The sequence below is a fragment of the Hakea prostrata genome, chromosome 3 (genome assembly GCF_041222555.1).
Source record: "Hakea prostrata isolate BN-2017 chromosome 3, UWA_Hpros_2, whole genome shotgun sequence".
NCBI classification, from domain to species: domain Eukaryota; kingdom Viridiplantae; phylum Streptophyta; class Magnoliopsida; order Proteales; family Proteaceae; genus Hakea; species Hakea prostrata.
Genome location: NC_142602.1, coordinates 33,086,672 through 33,109,204, shown reverse-complemented (window position 1 = coordinate 33,109,204; position 22,533 = coordinate 33,086,672). Strand labels below are relative to the sequence as shown.

The 22,533-nt window shown below is 39.6% G+C and overlaps 2 protein-coding genes across 2 annotated transcripts in view; both read right to left on the bottom strand.

Annotated features, from left to right (window-relative positions):
• Positions 1-7,159: 7,159 nt before the first annotated feature.
• On the bottom strand, positions 7,160-11,241 carry LOC149022129 (cysteine-rich receptor-like protein kinase 25). The gene is made up of 7 exons (XM_089150298.1): positions 10,293-11,241; positions 9,991-10,125; positions 9,743-9,864; positions 9,431-9,641; positions 8,988-9,225; positions 8,128-8,278; positions 7,160-8,011 (listed from the first exon to the last, which is right to left on the bottom strand). Exons 1-7 carry the CDS (start codon positions 11,170-11,172, stop codon positions 7,664-7,666), a joined length of 2,085 nt encoding a protein of 694 aa, XP_089006424.1. The 5' UTR covers positions 11,173-11,241; the 3' UTR covers positions 7,160-7,663.
• A 2,804-nt stretch (positions 11,242-14,045) lies between these two features.
• LOC149022128 (U1 snRNP-associated protein usp106-like) overlaps positions 14,046-22,533 on the bottom strand; it is a 36,627-nt gene continuing 28,139 nt past the window's right edge. The window contains exon 13 of the mRNA XM_089150297.1: positions 14,046-14,748. Coding sequence (XP_089006423.1) covers positions 14,742-14,748 — 7 coding nt within the window. The 3' untranslated portion in view covers positions 14,046-14,741. The remainder of the gene's footprint in view (positions 14,749-22,533) is intronic.

Here is a 22,533-nt window from a genome sequence, read left to right as displayed (position 1 = left end):
CGCCATTGCCAGAAGATCATCCTCAGAGATATTTTGGCTCACTGGAAAACAAAGAATACGTATCAGGTCAGCACAACATAGATGACACAAAAACAATAAAACAGAGACTTACTCGGGGAGAAACCCCATAGCTGAAGAACTGACTCGTACTCCATGGAGTACCCATGGACTGCGAGCTCGTCATCGTCAACCATGTTTATTATGTCAATATAGTTTTCCTCGTCGGGATGTAGGGCGACAGGAATATTCAGGCGGTCGATCTTCCCCTTAGGAACTTCTTGAAATTGAGTACGGAAGGGCTCGGGAGAAGGCGGTTTAAAGAAAAGATAAAACTCCCGCCATTTCTTGGTGGTAGACGGGAGGGAGTCTTTTAAGATAAAGTTCCCTTGAGAAGGGGAAATTCTCTTGGATAGAAAAAACCAACCGCGTTGGCTGTGAGGATGAAGGGAGTAATAATGATGGAATAAGCCGAAAGTCGGGAAGACCCCTAGTGACTTACAGAAGCCGACGAACCCGATCATAATCCTCCAACTGTTCGGGCTCAAATTAGAAGGGCTGAGCTTGTAATGGTCAAGCACATCTATAAAAAGATCATGCAACGGGAGACGTAACCCCCCGATAAAGGCATCATAATATAAGGGATAAAATCCCTCGGGAGGACTGTTCACTCTTTGGCTATCGGTCGGGATAATAACCTGATATCCCTCAGGAATACCAAAACTACCCAAAAATCTATCCAGATCCTCGGGAAACGGGGAGCAGAGAGATAGAATTCAGGTCCCGAAGAGTTCGGGACCGAAGTTAATGTGCCGGGGAGTTAAGGGTTCCGATCGAAGCGGTTCTAAGGCTGCGGAGTCGAGTTTCTTACAATCAGGTTTACGGGGAATGGCCCCCCGGAAACCGCTAGGACGTTGAAAAGGTGGACGAGGAGGAGCTTTCGATCTAGATACCCGGGAGGTAGACGGGACATCCGTCCGAAGGAAAGCTTGGGAAGATACAGCAGGGGGATCTCGGGAAGTGGCCGTAGACTCAGGTCTTAGGGCACTCTGTGCAGAAGGAGTAGCGGAATCAGAAGCAGGGGCAGGGTTCGAATTTGAACCATGATCGGGACCCTCCCGAGAATCTACACTAGGAATGGCTTCTACTTCGGCCTCGACTTCGGCCTCTTCCTCGGCCTCTACTCCATCCTCTACCTCCCCTTCTACTTCACCGGGTACGAGGGACGTAGTCAGAACTTGCATCGCTTGCTTCTCTTTGTCCTTGCGGAACATCTCCTGGATCTCATTATAGAGTCGAAGATCGTCGTCCTGGGTGGAGCAGCTGTTAGATTTGGATTTCTCCTCATCAGAAGACTGCTCGTGGAGTTCTTTCAGACGATCCCCGGTCAGATTATACTTCTTTGTTTGATCGCTATCACCCTCACTAGTATAACCCTCAGCCCGACGACGCCTATCACGGTAGATGGGAACGGGAACCTTATTCTGATACCTAAATCCTCTCAAGCTTACTTTTGGCTTCTTTGGGGCCTTATATCTCCTCGGGGCCATAAGAAAAGGAAACTTACTGATTAAAAGCAGGAAGGCTTGAGGAGCTTCAGAAGTCAGTCGGGAGCGTTGCTAAGTCGAGAGCAAAGAAAACAGTGGGAAGAAAATGAAGGGGAAGGCCCCTATTTATATTGCCGGAAGAGGCGTTACATTTCTTGATCAGACGGTTACGTCTCTTGATGATCGACGGTTACAAAATGAAGACGGTTCGCCTCCCCCGAGGCTCTCATTATGAGCCTACGCCTAGCCGCCTAACGTGTCAATCCCAGGTTGGGCGAAGTCCTGGAAGGTAGCCGTTACAAAAAACGGCTGATCACTTTAGTTCGCAGGCATTTAATGCGCCCATTAAAGGGTATTCCCGGAATCTCCCGAGGAAAGGGAACTCCTGGAATCTCCCGAATCACAACTGGCTCCAACCATCTAGCTATCCCGAACATCGCAAGCAACGATCGGAATAGGGGGCTTATGATACGGAAAGATGAGCATCAAACGGGTATAACCCGAATATTATACCTTGTCATGTTAGTCGGGTTCCACCCGGTTAAAACAGGACAAAACCTGATCGGGCCTGGACCGAATGGGGCTCCACATGACAGTTGATCGGGAAGGATGCCGATCACCCATGACCAAAAGCGTAACGTACGCCACAGATATGGCAATCATCCTTGTTATAGAAGGTCAACTCAACAGGTGATTGAACGGGACTAACAACAAGGGAGCATGATCCAAGGAGAAACATCAGCCCTTGTCTGGCTGACTTACCAAATACATAAAAGGTAACATCCATACTATAAAGGCACAGATCTACCCCTCCGGTAAGCAACCAAGACACACTGAGTCTATTCTTGTGTAGCTTTAGCACGAGACCTCTCGCTCTTGGTTTTCCGCTTCCTCCGGGGGGGGGGGGGGGGGGCCCACGGGGGGGGGGGTTAGTAACCTTTTTGGGGGGGGGGCGTGGGGGGGGGGGGGGGGGGGGGCGGGGTGGGGGGGGGAGGAGGGGGGGGTCGAAAAAAGAGGGGTGGGTATCTTCTTCCCCTTTTGTTTTGTTAAAAAAAAAATTTGTTTTTTTGTTGTGGGGAAAAAAATATAAACCTTAGAGCCCTTTTACCAACTAAATTACCAATGCCTTGAATATTCTAAAAAAAAAGAGATTCTTAAGAAGAGAATAGAGAGCTTAAAAAACCTCCCTATTAGAGAAGCCAACCAATTGAGTCGTTTGTCAATAAAACTGAATCAACTTGTTGCAATTCATTAGACACAGCCGATGCAATTGCTGTATTTTTCGCTTTAACCTTTTGATTTTTCCTTGGGCAACCAAGCTTACGACAAAGAGAACCACCTTCCACGTGAGCAAGGAGAGAGCTAGAAGGAAGAATGACTTCCAAAGTCTGCAGGACGTCCAAACTAGAGTCCACGACCATTGTGGAGGCTTCCATTCTATTCGAATCCTACTAGGCCCCACACGGTCCCACTTGAAACTCATCTTCCGTTCATGGAAACCAATACATTTAGTGTGTTGATAGTAGATCAATAAATAAAATTATGGTTAAGTATAGGTTTCCCATTTCTTCATATGATATGCTAGATATGTTGTATGGTGCAAAAACGTTTTTTAAACTTGATCTTAAAAGTAGTTATCACCAAATTCACGTCCATCTGGATGAAGAATGAAAAATTGCTTTCAAGACATGAAAAGGACTTTATGAATGGCTTGTGATGCCATTTGGTTTGTCCAATGCACCAAGTATTTTTATGAGATTGATGACTCAAGTGCTTAGACCTTTTATTGAAAAAAAAAATTTGTAGCTTATTTTGATGGTATTCTCATATGTAGTTCTTTTTACAATGAACATATTAGTCATCTCTGCATCCAGTTCTTGAGGTTTTACGTAAAGAAAAATTATATTTAAACCTCATTGAATGTTCTTTTGTAGCCAAAAGTGTTTCCTTTTTAGGTTTTATTATTACTTCACAAGTAAAGATCAAGGCAACTATGGATTGGTCAACTCCTCGATCCTTATCCGAAGTGAGGAGCTTCCATGGTTTAACTACATTCTATTGATGGTTTGTAAAAAAATTTAGCACTATTATTGCTCTAGTAACCAACTGCACCTTAAATCTAATTCTTTTACTTGGACCCAAAATGCTAATAAAAGTTTTGAACTAATTAAACAAAAATTAACTGAGGCTAAAATTCTTGTTTTGCCTAACTTTGATGAAGTATTTGAGGTTGAATATGATGCTTCACATATAGGCATTGGAGCCAACTTTTCAATTTTGGCATCATTATTTGATTCACAAAGATTTTGTCTAGTATACCGATCATGAGGCTCTAAAGTTCTTGAATTCACAAAAAAAAAATAAATAAAATAAATAAAATAAAATAAAATTCAAAACATACAAAATGGGTATCTTACATTCAAGAATTTAATTTCGTAATTCATCATAAATCTAGTACAAAAAATAAAGTTACCAATACTCTTAGTAGTAACCATTGTCTTCTCAAGACATTGTTTCTATAAAATCATTGAATTTGATATTTACTAGAAAGTTACAAAAATTATCCATATTTTGCAAAAAAATTGAGAAGAATGTGAAAATAATAGAATTGATAATTTTAGCATTCTTGATAGTTACTTATTTAAGGGAAATCAAATTTTTCTACCAAATGGGTCTCTAAGTCTTTGTGTCATCTCTGAACTATATGGTGGTAGTCTAGGAGGATATTTTGGGAAAAATAAAACCTTAGTGTTGATACAAAATCCTGCTCGTCCTCCCCTGTCACGAACCTGCAAAATACGTGCTCGACCTTGTGTGGTCGAGGTACGTCTCGATGAGCAAGTCAATACCAATGATCTGATCTCAACTACTCAATAGAGAATTTAAGTAATTGATCACCCGAATATGAATACTTACTACAACGCCCGAGGTGCATATAGCTTTAGATATCGAGTAGACTCGAATATAACTCAAGAAGGGTTGTGTTAGGAAAGAACTCTAGAAAGAGTCTTTACCAACATCCTTCTAGGAAGTTGGATGATAGAAGTTTATCCTGATCGGGTACTCTTGACACGATGGTCGGTCCGTCCTTTAACACTATGGTCGAGACAACTGTATTAAACCCGTTGGTCGAACCGGTCAGGGTAGAATGACTATTTTAGTCATTAACACTTAGTATTGGTTAGAGACCATTCTTTTTTGCCAAAGTTAAATCATAAGCAATGTATAGTTTGCTAAAGGGCCAAAGGAAATGCTTAGAATCATAGACTTTATCAACCATTACCTCTAGAGTCTCTAGATATGAATTTTGGTAGATGTAACTCTTACAATGTCCTTTAATTTAACTTTTGTTTTCTTCTTATCCAAAAAAAATAATAAATAAATTCTTATGAAGACTTGAGTATGGACTTTATTGTAGGACTCCCAATAACTCAAAGAGATTTTGATTATATTTTTATGGTGGTAGATAGGTTTACAAAAAATGTCTCATTTTATTCTTTGTAAAAATACCATTGATGTCTCAAATGTAATAAAACTATTTTTTAAAGAAATAGTGAGGCTACATGGTGTTCTTAGGACAATTACCTTGGATCGTGACACTTAGTTTGTGAGCCACTTTTGGATTATCTCATGGAAACTCATGGGTAGTAAACTATAATTTTTAAGTGCTTATTATCCACCAACTAATGGTCAAACGAAGTTGTGAATAGGTCACTTGGTGATTTGCTTCATTGTCTTGTAGGTAGCCATCCTCGCCAATGGGACTTGATTCTACCTCAAGCAAAGTTTGCCTACAATAGTTCGAAGTGTCAATTCACTCAAAAATGTCCCTTAGAGATAGTATATGGAACAAGTATGAATCACATTTTAGATCGTGTTCCAATTCTGAATCTTGGTAAGAGAAATTTAGAAGCGGATGAGCTTGCAAATCATATTCATGAAATCCAAGAGCAAGTTCGTACCCAACTTCAAAGAGCCAATGATTGATACAAAGAAGATGCTGGCAATCATCAACACCATGTGAAATTTGAAGAGGATGACTTGGTGAAGATATATTTGTTAAAAGAGAAATCTCCAAGTGGTATATACAACAACTGAAGCAAAAGAAGATTGGTCCTTGTCGCATCCTTAAGAAGATAGGACTAGTGCCTACCATGTTTAACTACCCAAAGGCATGAATATATTAGTCCTATTTTTAACATCTCGGATCTCTATCCATACTATAACAATCCAAACTTGAAGACGAGTTCTTCTCAAGCTGGGGAGGATGATGAAGCCCAAGCCCAACGGTCAAGAGCATTCAAACCCCAACCCATTTTCTCTCTTTGTCTATGTGTGTGTCTCTCTCTTTACTGCCACCCCCTAAGGTATTCAATTTATCAATCAGACCCCTATTACTAATATTGTTAGTCCAAATTACTCCCACATTGAACCATGTAATGACTAAAATAACATTGAGACGGTACATAGTGTGCATGCTACGCATACTGTAACACATCATTTAGTTGATTAGGATGTTACTATCTTGAGATTAAGACATTTTTATTTATTTATTTATTTATTACTCATTTTAGCCGACCCTATTTAGTTGGGACAAGGCTTATTGTTGTTGTTGTTGTATTTATTACTCATTTGATTATGTAATCTAGTTTAATTTTAGAACTGAGATGGATTGTGTATTGCAATAACATTAGATTTTTCTATCTATATTTAATATTTGAATATTTTATTTATCATTATCTTACTTGTGGTTCTCTACTATATGATTTGCTTGTATGGTTATGGTACCACATCCATCATCCAAGGGAGTATTAGGCATCATTAGACATTGAGTTAGGCACAAAAATTCGGCCTGTTTAGGGTGGGGTGTGATAGGTTAGATGGCTTCAACAAATGGTTTAGTTTTGAGTTTGCAATAGTAAATAAGGCAGTGGGTGTGTGAGGGTCTGGTAAGATAATTCGCTAATTGCCATGACCACAAAGAAGATGTTCTTCATGGGTAAGTTTAAGAAAAAGTAATAGATGGGGATGCATTTTCAACAATAAGGATAAAAACTGTGTAATCCAAACCTAATCCATTCAGATTATAAGCCACCAGATCAGAGTTCTGTATTGTGTTGTTAGTCGTAGCCACTAATAAACAACCAATTTGATTTTGTGCTAAGTTCTCTATGATGGTGGAAAATCCCTCAGCAATGGTTTGCAATCGCTGAATAAAAAAGTGCGTTTGCAGTGAATTGTTGTTGAAATAATTCTACTAGGGTGTCCTATAAGAGTTTCTCTATTTGGAGACTTAACACAAGTGTTGCATTAGCTCAAGCATGTACAAAAGGATCTTGCTTTCTCCAGGTGACGAATTCTAAATTTTGAGTATTAGTTGCAGTAGTGATCACCCTTTGAGAGGTGTTGGTCTGGGGCCATCTAGATCACCTATCAAGTCACAAAGTAATGAAAATCGACTCAAGCTTCACCTTCCAAAAGGAGATAATTGATGTTATCTAGTTTCACTAATACTAGGTTTGAGAGGTTTGTTATTGGGAAAGGCAAGGAGTTTGCAATGGCAGCCATTAGAAGGTAGGGGGGGAGGGAGGGAGGGAGGTTTAGGAAAAAAGGAAAAAAGAAGGAACAATATAGGTCTAAGAACCTGGCAGGGAGAGTTGTAATTGCTTCCCCTCCAGGTAAGAATGAGTCTCATTTAGAAATTGAGAGGCTTAGTAGTGTGCATTCAGTAGCACTTTGACAACAGCTAGTATTCAGTTGATACATGAGAGGTTTTAGGGTTATTTGAAATTCAAAATTTTAATCTTGAGCCTCACATAAAGTTTTGAACAGTCCATAGATTTGATGACAGAGGAAATAAAGTCTCTAGCCATGCTTTGGTTTTTCATATCATCAAACAACTAAACTAGCCTTTCTAAGTATCCCAATAGAAACTGGAGCCAACAAACTTTCTTTTAAGCCATAGCCACCAGGCCTTGGCTTGAAAATACAAACAGATAGCAATCTTTGTCAAGAGAAAAAGGATATGAAGCATATGGTATAAGAAACAAGAACATCAACCGCGGCCAAGGGAGTCCATAGGTGTGCTCAGTGGAGTTAATACCTTTATTAATCGAACATTATCGGGGCTCTAACTCAGTGAACGAGTCTTCATTGACAGAAAATGGTATCGACCTGCTCCTAGACTGATCTGATTCAGATTCCACCATTTGTTTTTCTTCTGTAAGTCCACCGGATTCCATTCTGCTTTGAACAAAAAAAGCTGGTCGTAAGGGTAATGGTAGAGTAACTGAGTAGCTGTTCAACATGAGGACTACAGTTGCCATAGTGGGTCTGTCAGCTATGTCATCCTGAACACACAATAACCCAATATGAATGCATCTCATAACTTCGGTTCTTGAACAGTTTTCTATTATACTTGGATCAACCAATTCAAGTCCTGTTCCAGCATTCCAGTGTCTCCATGCCTGAAACAATTGATCCATGTGAGTATTTAGGTCTCTCAGGTTTTAAGATACAATGAATGCATGTCCTAGTAATCTATAGCAATGAATGGAAAGGAGTACAAACACCCACAACTCACATAGCTTAAAAGGTCCTCAGCGTAGTCGGTTTGAAAGAAGCTGCTGTTCTTCTTCCCAGTTAGAATCTCAAAAACTAGTACACCAAAGCTGAAGACATCTGACTTGACTGAGAACTGCCCATGCATTGCATACTCTGGAGACATGTAACCGCTGCAACAAATTAATTTTAGATAGTTAAAAGAAAATATTGGTAACCATTAGAGATTCTACTGGAGTGTGCATCTTCTTAGTTGTTAAATGCTACTTATAGCTTAAACACCGAAAGACAACTCTGATGTTTTCCATTTTGGGTTATTCACCCGTTGTTCGGATGTTCTTGCTGCCTCACTGTTATGTGCTTTGGAAAATCGTGAAACCTAAGAGGGATATGTGAACCCAAAGGGGCAGAGAATCAATCAAAATCAATGCATCCAATAGGGTACAGCAAGAACATGACTGCAACCTCGGTTGTAGTGGTACAGGGGAGGAAATGAGGAGAGAAAGCCAAGTTGGGCTTTAGTCTTTTTGCAACTAGTACAAGGTTGGCTAGTACAACCAAAATTACATTCTCATGTTCACTGTTCCAGATGAGCTGAGCCATCTTCAAGAAAAACTAAATCCTATTTCAGTTAGGCCTAACTGCTATGAAACTTACTACAAATTAAAGAAGCCCTTCAGTTCTCTGTTCTTGTGGAACAAGATACATAGGTTGTAGAATTTATTGATTATGCAGCTAATTTTGACTCTGCTAGTCTGGGACAAGTCTTAGAAATACTTACAAACATTTCTTCTGAAATCATGTTGAGTTTCAAAGTCTAGAACGTGTCAAAATGCTTTCTCTGATCATAATTAGGAGAAGAAATAAGGTTATTGAACTTACTAAGTCCCAACAATTCGGTTTGTATTTGCTTGAGATTGGTCCACGCCAAAAATTCTTGCCATCCCAAAGTCTGAAATCTTAGGATTCATCTCTTCATCTAACAAGATGTTGCTGGCTTTAAGATCTCTATGAATAATTCGAAGTCGGGAATCTTCATGTAGATACAGAAGTCCTCGAGCAATCCCTCCTAGGATCTTGTAACGTCTCTGCCAATCTAATTGCTGACATTGCTCAGAATCTGTATTCATCCAAATGAAATGTAGTATTAGAATTTAGGAATTGAAACATGTTATGAAAGTAACATGAGTTCTAGTTTTACGTCCACAATCCACAGAGATTTGGGCAGGTAATTCATGGGAATCATCAAGAACATAAGAAAAGAAAAAAACAAATACCACACCCTCGCACCAAGAGAACGAGACAGAGAGAGATGTAGAGCAAACCAAATAGGAAGTAGTCGAGGCTCTTGTTGGGTACGAACTCATAGATAAGTATCTTTTCCTCTTTCTCCAAACAAAATCCCAAGAGTCTAACCAGATTCCTGTGTTGAAGCTTTGCGACTAGCACAACCTCATTCTTGAATTCTTCTGCACCTTGCCCTGAGTTCTTTGAGAGTCGCTTCACAGCAATTTCTTCTCCACTTGGAAGTTTACCCTGAAGACAAATTGCAAGTGATTAATAAACTTCTCTAGCTTCGTGAGCAAATCAGAGCCACCTTCAAGGATTTTACTATATGCTTGTAAGCTCGTTTCTACCATGAAGACTTCCCCAAATCCTCCTTCACCGATTTTATTAGCATCTGCAAAATTGCTCGTGGCGGTAACAACTGTGCTGAAATGAAATTGTAATGATTCTGCACTTCCAATAGGGATCCCACCTATCCACAATCCAAAGGCAGTATACATTAACCTCAATCATTAGAACAAAATCAATGAATAAATAAACCTCCAAACAAGAGCAAAGAGGCCCAAGAATTTTCTCAAGAAAGGCAAAAGCTTCTTACCATTCTCCCTTGATGGATCCTGCTTCTTCTTCCGAGTTACCAAACAATAGAAAAGAACAGAGAAAAGAACCGCTCCTGCTACTGCTACTGGAACAACAATAGCAACTATATTTGTGGACGATTTTCTTTGATTTTCTGCAAGTAACTTTCATTTATAAGCAAAATTTATCTTTCTGAGTATAAAAGACAAATCTCTGGACAATATCAGATGCGATCTGCTCCTCTGTTTTGCAGTGAACAAATATTAACAAAATATGAGCTCATCACACTATAATCAAAATTAAAATCTCCAGGTAGCTCACCTGGACTGGCTGGAGTAGTAGTGCCATTAGCCTGAGGGGGAGGAGAAAGATGAGTTGGGGAAGGAGATGGTGCAGAAGATGTAAGACTGTAAAAAGGGTATATCTCATATCTAATATTACAACTCGGATTGAGAAACCTTCCACCTTCCTTTCCATCACAGCAAGTTGGAAGATAAGAAATGGCACCTACAAGACAAGTATTACAATCGTTCGCTGATAAATCTGGACTACACTGAGCCAGGCAATACAGATTCTGAAAATCTGTGTACTTGGCTTCTTGGGTAGCAAATCTCTCTGAATTGGAAGCTGCTGCAGCAGCGACCTTGTTCATGGTATTTGATAGAAGCAGATTAAACGAAGTGGCGTTTGAGATATTCTGGGTATTTGACATGTAAAAGGCATCGGTTTGGGTTAGGGTAGAGAAGAAGGACTGATTTGAATAGCGTAACGTACACTCGTCGTACCAAATGTTTCCAACTTTGATGTTGGGGCAAAGCTGGGTGATCCGGGTAGAAGCACTGTTGACACAATCGCTGCACACGTTGTGGGTGACATCGCCTCTGCAGAAGTAAAGGCCGTAAGCGGTGTTTGGGTTGTGGCCGGCGGTGGCGTTGCGGTAGGAGTTGTCGGAGTTGGATGTGGCGTTGGAGGAAAGAGAAGACAAAACGGTGTTGAGGTTGGAGTGGTAGGTGCTTTTGTTAGCGTAGAGGGTTGTGTTGGGACAAATGTTGTAGAGGAATGTAGGGTCAGCGCAGTTGCAGAAGCTAAGCAGGACAGAGAGGGCGAAGAAGAAGAAGAAGAGCAAGACTTGGGTTCTTGGAGTTATGATCATGCATGGTTCCATTACTGCTCCAGCTCTGCAACTCCACCTTGTTCTCATTCATACTCAGATAATAAGTTGCAGTTGAAGAAGAAGAAGTCATCGTTGACCATCTCCATCTCATTTGACTTTCAGATGATGCCGTAGCTCTTACGCTTATTGGGTTGTCTTCGGACTAGTCACAACTCACAAGGGTGGTTGACAAGGGTGGTTGGTGGTGGGCGGCGCGGGAGGTGTGAATGGGCAAAATATTAGTTAAATGGAAGAAGAATTGTTTGTTTGTAGCGGGAAATTTTAGTTATTTAAATGGAAGGCAACATCGTCCCTCTCTAAAGGTTTAAGAATGAAAATAAAACACAACGCTATGACTATGAGGGACACTATCGACTCCAAAGGTTTTGCTGGCTCTCCACTAATACCCAGCTTCGTAGAAGTAGTCTTGCCATGGGCACAAAACTCCATGAGAGTCCACCTCCTCGCAAGTCGCTCCCTCAAAATACTCTATCGACGACGAATCATCCATTTGAATGGAGCTTCATAACCTGTGGTAAGATCTAACAGAACATACATATAAAATGAATGAGTTCAACGGAACTTAGCAAGATCAACTCAACAACATATCAAGCATTCATCCACAAAATTCCCACATCACATATATAAGACTAATAATAATAATAACAATATGTCTAATGAATGAATATGATGTTATGCTTTTAACTCTATCATGAGGTCTATATGGTAGACACACATTAAGCTACACACCAACCTCCTCAAAGTAATCTCAGTCACTCTCCCTCAACAAGAGACGTCTATTGGGTTCTCCGCGGTTGTTGGATCAAGTCGTATCAATCCATGGTTGAGGATAAAGGTCATCACTTTCTCATATTACCAATTGGCATGAGAACTGGCGTGTGTCAAGGACAACTCTAGGCCCAATGCATAATCATATAATCTCGTACTACATATGGTCCGGATATCATTCATTAACAGGAGGCATCTATTGGTTCGATATCCTTATCCACCTAGAAATGGGATCCTCAATGAGACCATCTGTTGGATTCCATTTCTCAACCCTATGATCATCCACATATATATAGGAGATGCTCTCGTAGTTTTCCCAGGGAAATCGCACATCGCGTTGAAAGTGACAAGGGCCCAAACTCTATACATATGCAACCCTACCATCTCATGATGACAGTGAGCCTATTTGATACTTACAAAACCCAACCACTAACATCATGGGTTAACCGGAGTCAATACCCCTATCGAAAAGTAATAGTACTCATGGGGCTATCTAACCCAACACTTCTAGACACCTAGCATTCATATACTTAGGTCTAAATATATATATATATATGGTCATTGGGGTAATGTGAGAACCCACAACCCTAATTGGTATATCTTTTTTTCCAACAACTAAGACATGACCTTCTGCTTAGTTCCCACAAACGGCTCCAAATGTTGGTGTCAAATCTTCGGAGGTGGTAGACCGAACCAAACTAGATCATTCTAATCTGAACTAGTTGAAGTTCTACTAGCTTGCAAGTGATCTGCAAAAACGTTATAAACGGAGCCGATCAGTTTGATCAACGATCCGTCTCCGACAGTCAAGTCAGTATGGTTTGAGTTGAGGAAAATCTGTGCTCCAAGGAACCCTAGGTTCAAAAGGCCAAAAGGCGGGAAAGTTGCAGACTATTCTATGGCTTAGAAGTGTCAAACCTCTACATTCGTCTTTCTTGTATTTATAGGTTTCAACCTCTGTCTTCATTTCACCTAATCCGTTGGATGCTCATCTTTCAACCAATAATTATTATTTGTCCCGAGTATAATGCGTGATTCAACATTACTTCATACTCAGACTGCTAGTTGACCAAGTACGAACCGGTAATTGGTGGTTTACGCATAACACGATATGAATCTGAAGTTCTCAAACCAATGATTTATATGGGATCTCAATACGCTAAGAACTCTATTTTCCAAACCAGATTAAGATCCTTTGATCTCTTTGTGGTTAGTAAAGGAAGAGAAATTGGTAAGAATCACAAAGAAAAATATTGAGAGAGAAACAATGGATTCCCCACTAGTTTATTAATTAGTCGCTCTCTCACGGTGTCACACAGCTACACCAGGTAAGGTAAAAAAAAAAAAAGGCAAATTCAAATATGGACATTAATTATGGAAACTATTGCAACAGCCTCTTCTTAGCTTCACTGTTGAGGAGAAGAAGAAGATGAAGATGCTACAGTCGCCAAAACTGCAAAATCTAGGGCAAGAGAAGTGGTTGAATCGGAGGCTCTCCTTCGAGGAGGAAACACCAGCGTTGATACTTTGGCAGTTTCAGAGCCGCACCTCAGGTTGACATCTTTTAAAAAATCCCGCCACTGCCAGCTAATCCCTTAGGTATACTTCAGCTCACCTCTTCTGCCAGGCTTAATTCTGTTTTTAGCGGAAATAGTCCACTGGTTTAGTGATTTAGTGATTGATCAATTTCTTTTCTATTAAAGAAAGAGGGCCAAAGCCCAAAGGTCAAAGGGTAGATGGTCGCCAGCAAGAGAGGGTGAGGTGAGCTCCAGCAGACAAATTATGAGAGGATATTAAATGACTATAAGTATTGTCATTTCACTCCTGAAGGCATTTGGATAATTTTTTATTTCAAATTTTAAATTACTTAAATAACAGTAAAGGCCTTTAAATAATTCTATAACGGTCAAACTTAACCAGATGACTTCAATTTTTCAAATGGGTGTCATATTTTTTTTTTCCTTAAGGTAAAAAAGGTGTCATGAAATTCATAGCACAAAAGTATTCACCCAATAATAATGATAACGGACATCATGTAAAAAAACTCAAATTTTTATATAATTTATACATTTGTCCATGCTGCTCTGCTTGTTTCAACAGAAAGGGAAGAGGGGGGGGGGGGGGGACATCGAAGGATGGTTTGCTTTGCATTCTTATGCCTATGGATGGAAAATTGTCTAAATTATCCATCACCAGTAAATCCTTCAGAAGAACATAAATCAACATGCCGAGTACCCACCCCTAAAAGATTATACTAGATTACCTCAAATAGGAATAAGATCCAGTTGGTAGAAGCCATGTCTAACGACTATCAGAGGCTTAGCTTTGTGTTTTATGTCCAGTTCATATGAATGCATTAGCATTTCAACAGAACGAGCGAATCCACACCGATCTGAAAAGTCGTCAAAAAAGGAAGATGTTCATAGCCTCAAGACTGGCCGTCCTTAGTTGATCAATCAAGGACAACCACCATAGAGTCCATTGTCCCTTTTGGGTGCCTAGTACTGTCTGAAAGTGTTATATTTAATGCATCTTTACCAATTAAGTCTCAAATCAACACAAAAGGAGTAAAATCAACAATGCATGGTTCTATAGAATCTACACTACAGTAGAAATTGGAGCATGCTATAGCCCCGTAAAACACCAACTCAACCGCAATCCATGAGAAGATACTTCTTCCAAGCAGCAATCTATCAGGAAGAATTCAAAAAACAGATTCAATCTATTTTTCCCCATAATTTTAATCAGCATTGGCTTTGGATAGTCACACCAGTTCCCTGGTGCCAGGTGTTCCTATGTTGAGAACTAAGAAATTCCTTTCCAGTTCCCTACCGCCTGCAAGGAGGGATGGACAAGTAAAACCTTTAGTAAGTTCCAAACCATTGCAAGAGTACCATTAATTTGTCAAATTTCTATCAAGTAACACAACAGAACTCTCATTAGATTTGCTTTACAAAGAAGAGAACAAATGATATTTCAAGTGGAGATAATAGCCACGGATACTTTCACAAAAGTAAGACAAGAGAAAAGGAAAATTTCACCTGCACCCACCTCCAATATGTGCCCCAGAATGAAACTCATAACACTTCACATGTATAAAATTGTCCAAGCATAATTTCTCTCCTCTTGTTACAAATAGAACATAATTGTGATCTTATATGACAGGAGTAATTCTTTTTCCTTCTCTTAGTCCTGTCTCCTCCTCCATGCAACAGAAGTGGTAAAGGCTCACCAGACTCGTGCCCACTGCCACCCTTCCCCTCTGTAATGTAGGCCTTAGAGGGGTCTGACATGGTGGGCTTAACAGTGAGAGAAGTGGGGTGGAGAATTTTTTATTTATTTATTTATTTATTTATTTCGTTCTGTTTTGGATGGGGGAAGAGGAAGTGCTCAGACACGCATATAGACCCTCAAATCATATGCTCAATTGATTCTAATTGATCTTTCTTCAATGGTACAAGGGATTACATCATTTAAAGAAAATTGAAGAGACTTCCAAATTAAGATTTTTTAGGTACATCCTTAAAATTAAAATTAACTACCTAACAAATAAGGAAACTAAAAGGAAATAGGAGTCAAATATCCAAAGCATTTAATTTCTAAAATAAGTAGAACAAAGACATTATTTCCCCAACTAATATTAATTCTTATTTTTCTACCAGATTCATGATTCAACTGGACCTGATTTATCTCTATCTGGAAACCCAGTTGGTTTTGGATTGATCCAATTCAATGTACCTCCATCACTCTGCTTTACCCCAATGTTTTCCACCCCTCTTCACTTTATGTCCAACCATTTTCCCCCTCTTTTCTTCTGTAAAATTTTTGAGACCACCATGGGTCTTAGATCTTCAATAATAATCTAAGAGACATTTTCATTAAAATAATTCAATTTGTCAGTGTGAAATCAAATTTTCCAAGTTTTGCGGTAGTCTAGTTTTCAGGCTTTGGGGTTATTATCGTGATTAGTAGCCGGGATCAACTTTCTACAGGTTTTCTTTATTTCAATCCCTTATTTGCTCTACTCTGAATCCCCCTTCACCATCTTCCTGACTCTAACCCCTTCCGCACCCTGAAATTATAGGTGCAATTTGTACTAGCATCTCCAGTTCCCAATAGATGAACAAGAGAATAAGACTGCTCTAGAGAGGGAAGAGATTTACAATTGAGGACCGGTGATCTGATCTAATTATAATCCACGCCAAAATGAGGTAAGAAATTAAAAACCCTACAACAACCCTCACACTTCTTAAAGCCAGAAGCATCAGTACATTATGTGTGCTGGAATATCTTATGGAACCAGAGCCTGCCATAAGCTACACCACTTCTAGTATTGTGACAGAGAAGCTCATGCTAAATGGTGTCACGTACAAGCTTGCAGAGATCAAACACTTGGGCTATATTTCCACCTCTATTCAAACACTGATGCTTCTAACCTCGCACACTTATGCCTTTAATGTAGCAGAATAACTTTGGCCAACAAAATATATGCTGGAGTGCATGAAGCCGGAAGCAGAATATGTTGAACTAAAGTAGCAGAAGCAATAGGATATTGAATCGAAGAGGAAGCAGCAGCACCAAGCCAAGCCATCATACCACGAAGCATAAGCATAGTAGCAAAACTAACCCTGAGAGACTGCTCGAGGTGTAAGCTCTGTGTGGCAACCATGGGCTGAATTTGATCCCAATGTCCTTGCTGATGTGAACCAGAATTTACCCCGCGGCTGAAACCCTGGAATGGGCCCGAAGGTCACTCCAAAGTGGCGCACCTAGGGTTGGGCGAACCCTCCTAGAGGGGTATTTTGGTCGCATCCAGCCCTAGATATGCTGTATTTAATTTTCAGAATTTTAGTTTTAAATTTTCAAGAGTCTGGGTTAGTTAAAAGTCTAGTTTAAGGTAAAGATGAGTTCTTGAGTCCCCAAGAGTCTTCTTTAAAGACCGACACTTAAAAAGTCTTTATTTACAAAGAAGAGTTCCTTTAGCATTAGAGTCTTAGAAATCTATTTTCAAGGAGCATCCAATAGATCTTTGTAGTGTTTTATTTGGATGGTTAAATTAATTGTAAGGGGACCTAATTTATACAGGAAACCAACTTAGGATGGAGACTTTTAGTAGGCAATATATAAGCCTCTTCTTTATTTGTATTTTTCTCAAGCCTGATTAATTGGAAAGATTCCTCGAGTAGAGGATCGTGGTTCCTTGGTGAGGGGCCAACGGTTGAGTCAAGGATTGAGATTCTTCTTCAAAGACCAGCACCTATCTTCTGTCTAGCACTCTTCTTCCAAAACTACAGCAGCTCTACAAGTGAGTGATCAACCCCCCTCCTTCATTCTACCACCATTGCAGCACCCTCCCTCCCCTTCCCCTTCAATCGTAGCAACACAAGCACCCTCCCCCGGCCATCGCAAGCCCCCCCCCCCCTCCATCCCTCCCCTGTTGGTGCAAAGCCCTAGAATCCCCTACCCCCTTCTTTTCCTCTCTTGCTTCATCACAAGTGTGGCGAAGTCTGAAACAGGGAAAGAGAGGAGGGGGAAACAAAAACAAAAAACAACCCATAAAAAGAGGGGGGGGGGGGAAGAAGAAAAGAAAGATTTGTTAAGCTAACCCAAGACCCAAGAATTCTCTTCCAAGTCTCCCAACCAACCCATTGACAAATACCATCTCTTTCCGTCAATCCTAGGCAAATTCGTCTCCTAAAATCATCCCATAGGAATTTGTTAAAACCCTAAATTTTCCCTATAATCCCATTTAGTTTCGTTAAACCAAGTCTTTATCCAAACCATACCCATTTTTATCCCAAATTTATCTCCTTGTCCATTCACCAAATTTAACAATATTATCGATCCCATCCACATTTCATAGTTATTTGCTGGTACAAAGGAAGATATCCAGGGCAAACCCTTTTTAGGGAAACCATCCTAGGAACCCTAACTCTAAAATTGGGTTTCCATCACTTGTCCTCAGTCACATCCATGAGAAGTGGAGGTAGGACAAAAAGGAACTTCTAGCAATAATCCTTTGTGTTACATTCCTTCCCATACTATTCAAATTTCACCAAACCAGAGTCGGAAGTTCAGCATGCCAAATAGGTGCATATGTGGACTCAAAACCAGGGCCAAGGCAGAGATCTAGTTAGGAATAAGACAATGAAACATAGCAGTCTGATGACACACAAGCTGAACAGGGGCATAAGACTGCTCCAATAAGCAAAATAAATCTAGACTGAGCACCTTGGATCCAATGTTAATGTACTCCACATCCATACCGGCTAAGAAATACTAGGCCCTGACGTCATCTTCCTGCTTCTTGAAGCTAACAGCATTAGAAAAAATGAAGGCTTGAAATTCTCATAGAAGTCAAGTTCTTACTACTAGTAATGCAACTTCAAGTAGCACTATCAGATGGATAGCTCATGCTAAGTGGTGCTATGATCATAAACCTAAGCTGTATTTCCAACTCAAGATAGGTTTATTCACAGCCTTATATCTTCTCAACAAAGCCCATAATAAGGTAACCTTGGGCAATAGTGGGCTGAATAAAATCGACTAAGAAAGCCATAACAAGGGCATCAATAGAGAGCTACTTCTCTGAATGGGCACCAGAAATAGGCAGCTTTGAAATTTTACCCATAAGACAACCAGTGGGGTCACAAGCAAGCACTAAAAGCATAACAAGAGTGACACCATAATAGATAGCTACCACCAGATAGACTGATGAAGCTTTGCAGGAAATTAAAAACTCACTATGATGAAGAGATCAAAGAAACAACATAAGACCAATAAAAGGCCAAGAAAGGAAACAACCCTAGCAAGTTGATCGAACCCTCAAAATCATTAAAAGACTACCCAAAACCTTAAAAAATCGATCCCAAACCTTGATAATGAACATGTCTCTCATATCATTATTTGAGGAGCTCTGAGAACTCAATAACAAAGGGAAAGACCCATGAGGGTCTAGATAGGCTTTTAAAGGAACAAAAAGAAGACTAAAGTTGGAGATGAAGAGAAGAAAGTAGGAGTCTGAAAGGTGAAACCAAGACGAAAGCGAGATTATGGTGGCTAAATTCTAGGTCTAGGGCAAGGTCCTATAATGGTTCCTCCTCTAATACCATCATTAAATAAAAAATAAAATAAAAAGAGCTAGGAAAATAATGACTCCTATCCCAAGAGAGCACAGCCATGTTCTACATATAACAAGACAGTAATTACTAGCAGGCAAAAACCACTGATGCATATCCAGCAACAAAGAGGCTTTTCTCTGTCAGGAAACAGACCTAGGGTTGATATATGCATGTGTCATAGTTGTCAAGGAGACAAGACGAGGCGACGTGATAGAGAACAACGAAAACCAAGGTGACACCAAGCAAGGCTCCAAGCTGTCCCCTAGGCGACCAGGCAACACAAGGTCACCTTGACCCAAAAAAGGGCCAGGGCGCCTAGGCAATGCTTGGGAGATGCCTTGACAACTATGGCATGCGTCAGGCCTTCATTGGATGGGTTTCCACTGTAATTGACCAACCTAACAGAACTAAAACATGGGTCCATGAATTGAGTATGAAAGTCCCCACATTAGTTCTATTTTAGCGTAATTTCAGTTTCCTAGTCAGTTAAGTAACATAATAGACTAAAGACTGGGTTAGGCATTTCCATTCTAGAGTAAGAGTTCAGCTTACTTTTTAAGTCCTCAAATTTTATTCTCATTTTTAGAGATTCCCATTCAAAGGGATCCAACTACAACATATATAAATACACCATCAGAATCCCTCCCAAATTCAACAGCACCCCAATGTAAATAACTGTCCACACGCCTTGATGCTCCATCTAACCACCATAAACCCTAAGTTTTAAGTTGAGAAGAGATATGAAGCAAATTGAGATGATCCCAGAAATATACAAGATCTCAGCCAAAAACTCATTCAATTCGAGATCATGGTTCAACCCAGTCTTTAAAATACCACATCTCGACCAAGACTACTTGACACATCTCGATCTCGAACCCGTCTCAACACTCCTTCCGCCTTTTCTAGTTCTAGCATTTTGGCTGGATTTTCGGCTGAAAAGTTGGTCGAAACTCTACCTAGGCTGATTCAACAAGCTAGGTAGCTTATCTACACAAAGAAATACTGATTTTGAAGCCAAGGTGAGAGCCCTTCCCAAACTTCATTTTTCTCAAACATTATGTTCCACTTTGGTGGAGGCGGTGCTGGTGGAGCAAAAGTTGGAGGAGTTGGTTAGTCATTGGTTTTACTTGTGTACTCTCGTGGTGTAACAACGGTGAATATTTGATGTATTATCTTACTATAAACCTTTATGTTTTGATTTATATCAATTATATGGTTGTTATTTCATGTTTTATAAGACTGCATAATCAACTCCTCCACCGCATTGGTACCAAAATTATGTTCATGTTGGAACTCATATATAAACTTGCTTTCTAACAAATCCAAAGCCACCACTAAATTTAGAAGGCCTATAATAGGCTACATAACAAATTCTAACCCAAAGTTGAGCCCTGATACCCACTAAGATGGGCCCTCAAGTTGGGTCAAGTTGACTGAGGATTGTTATCAGATCTCGGGTTAGATCACGTGAGATCTGGGTTTTTTGAGGGACTGAGACCCCTATCGAACTATGGTTTTGAAAACCTGCAACCACCTTATAGAATACATAAAAAAGGAATTTTTTTAAGAGACACTGACAGCAAAGCAACCATCAGATCTTCATCACCTTTGGACATATCATCCCCCATATGCTCCAACAAACCAGCACTTAAATCTGGTTGCAATCTTACCTGCTAATTTTCTGAAATTACCCTTTTACCCTTCAGTCCTATTCCTACTAGGAATCCTCCGATTCCCAAATTCCAGTTGGTTCTGATTGAGATCTTGAAAGAACTGGCCCCGATTTGATCCAATTTAATATTGGGTTACATTAAGTATGAAATTGTGAATATACTGAAAACGCAGCACTTACACCTCACATTATAACAGCTTGTCCTTTATAGTAATTAAAGCATTATATATTTATATATCACTGTTATATTTATAGATCCCAACCACAATGCTCCTCTTCCATTCATCGAGCATTTTCTTGTGTTCATAAATTTATTAAACTTAGCCAAGTTACTCCCCAAGTTCATAAGCTCTTACATACCTATACGGGGGATACTGTATCCAGATCTCATGCTTTTACTTATTTTCATCCTTTTTAAAGCTTCTTTTACTTGAAGACATCATAATTATTGGCATATTTCCAAGTTTTGTGGTTTCTTGATAGCTGTTCCGCCTTCTAAAAACTACTACCTCTATTGTTTTATTTAGCAAATTGTACAATAGTTTTTCAATCTAAGATATTCTCATCGCTTATTAATACATGGTTATTACCATGTTATATGCATCTAACATCATTGAAATCTCTACTCTTCATTTCCATCACTCTGACTAGTATATAAAAATCTTTTTCCACCATCATGCTCAAAATGTCATAGCTGACTTCATCTCATGCGTTGAAAACCTGTTAATTGTGGGCACTGCTCTCTCTGGTTCCCATTTTACATGGTGTAATAACCACGCTAGCATAAGCTGTGTCTTGGGTTGGATACAGTCTCAACAATCTTCTAAGATTATGTTCCAGAAAATTCATAGCTTTTGAAATCCTCCTCATCCTTGTTCCTTTGCCAACTTCCAGATGACAGAGAACTTTTTTAACTACATCTTAATATTACTCTATTTCTTTCCCCTTCCCGTCTTTCTTTTATTTTATTATTATTTTTTTTTTTGGGGGGGGGGGGGGGGGGGGGGGTATGTGTTTGGTTTTGTGTGGGATGTTAATTCTAAGAATTCATCTTCTTATTGAACCTCATATTAGTCTTCCTTCAAAGTCCTATCTTCCCTCTTTTACTAATTTGTAAGCAAAACTTCTTCACTTTTTCCCTTTTGGATTCCACCATCTTAACCTACAGATAATTAAACTTACTTCCCAAGATTCAGCATTTTAAATCAAGCATCAATGACAACTAATCTACATGTTACATCGTTACACTCTCCTCTGGGATAACAGAAGATTAAATTCACTTCCTACAATTCAGCATTTCAATAACGCATCAAAATTCATCCAAAAAAATAACGCATCAATAACCATTAATCTACCTGTCTACATTACATCATTACACTCTCCTCTAGGTTGACCTAGCAATCTTTACATGATAACTTAATAGTCCTAAGTTCAAGAGAAATCTACTTGGCTATTATTTTGCCCATTTTTGAGAGCATTGGATATTCAAACCATGCTTTTGATATTTTAATAAAACTTTAGTCATCGCAGATTTTAAAACCCAAGTCCATACTACCATCCTCAAAACCATACAATCCATAAATATTTTCATAACCTCTATTATCTCTTCCAAAACGTCCATTTGGAACCCACCCCTCACCATCCTTAAAACTTATATCCTCAATCCATGTGTCTGCAGCTTGTCTTTTAGTATCTTCATCCAATCCCATTTGGAGTGCATAACCACTACTTGTATTCACTCCCTCTTTTCCTAACACAAGTTGAATGGATATTTTTCAACTCTAATTCTAGCAAGAGGCTCTGCAACAGTGTCCATGTTTAGTTTCA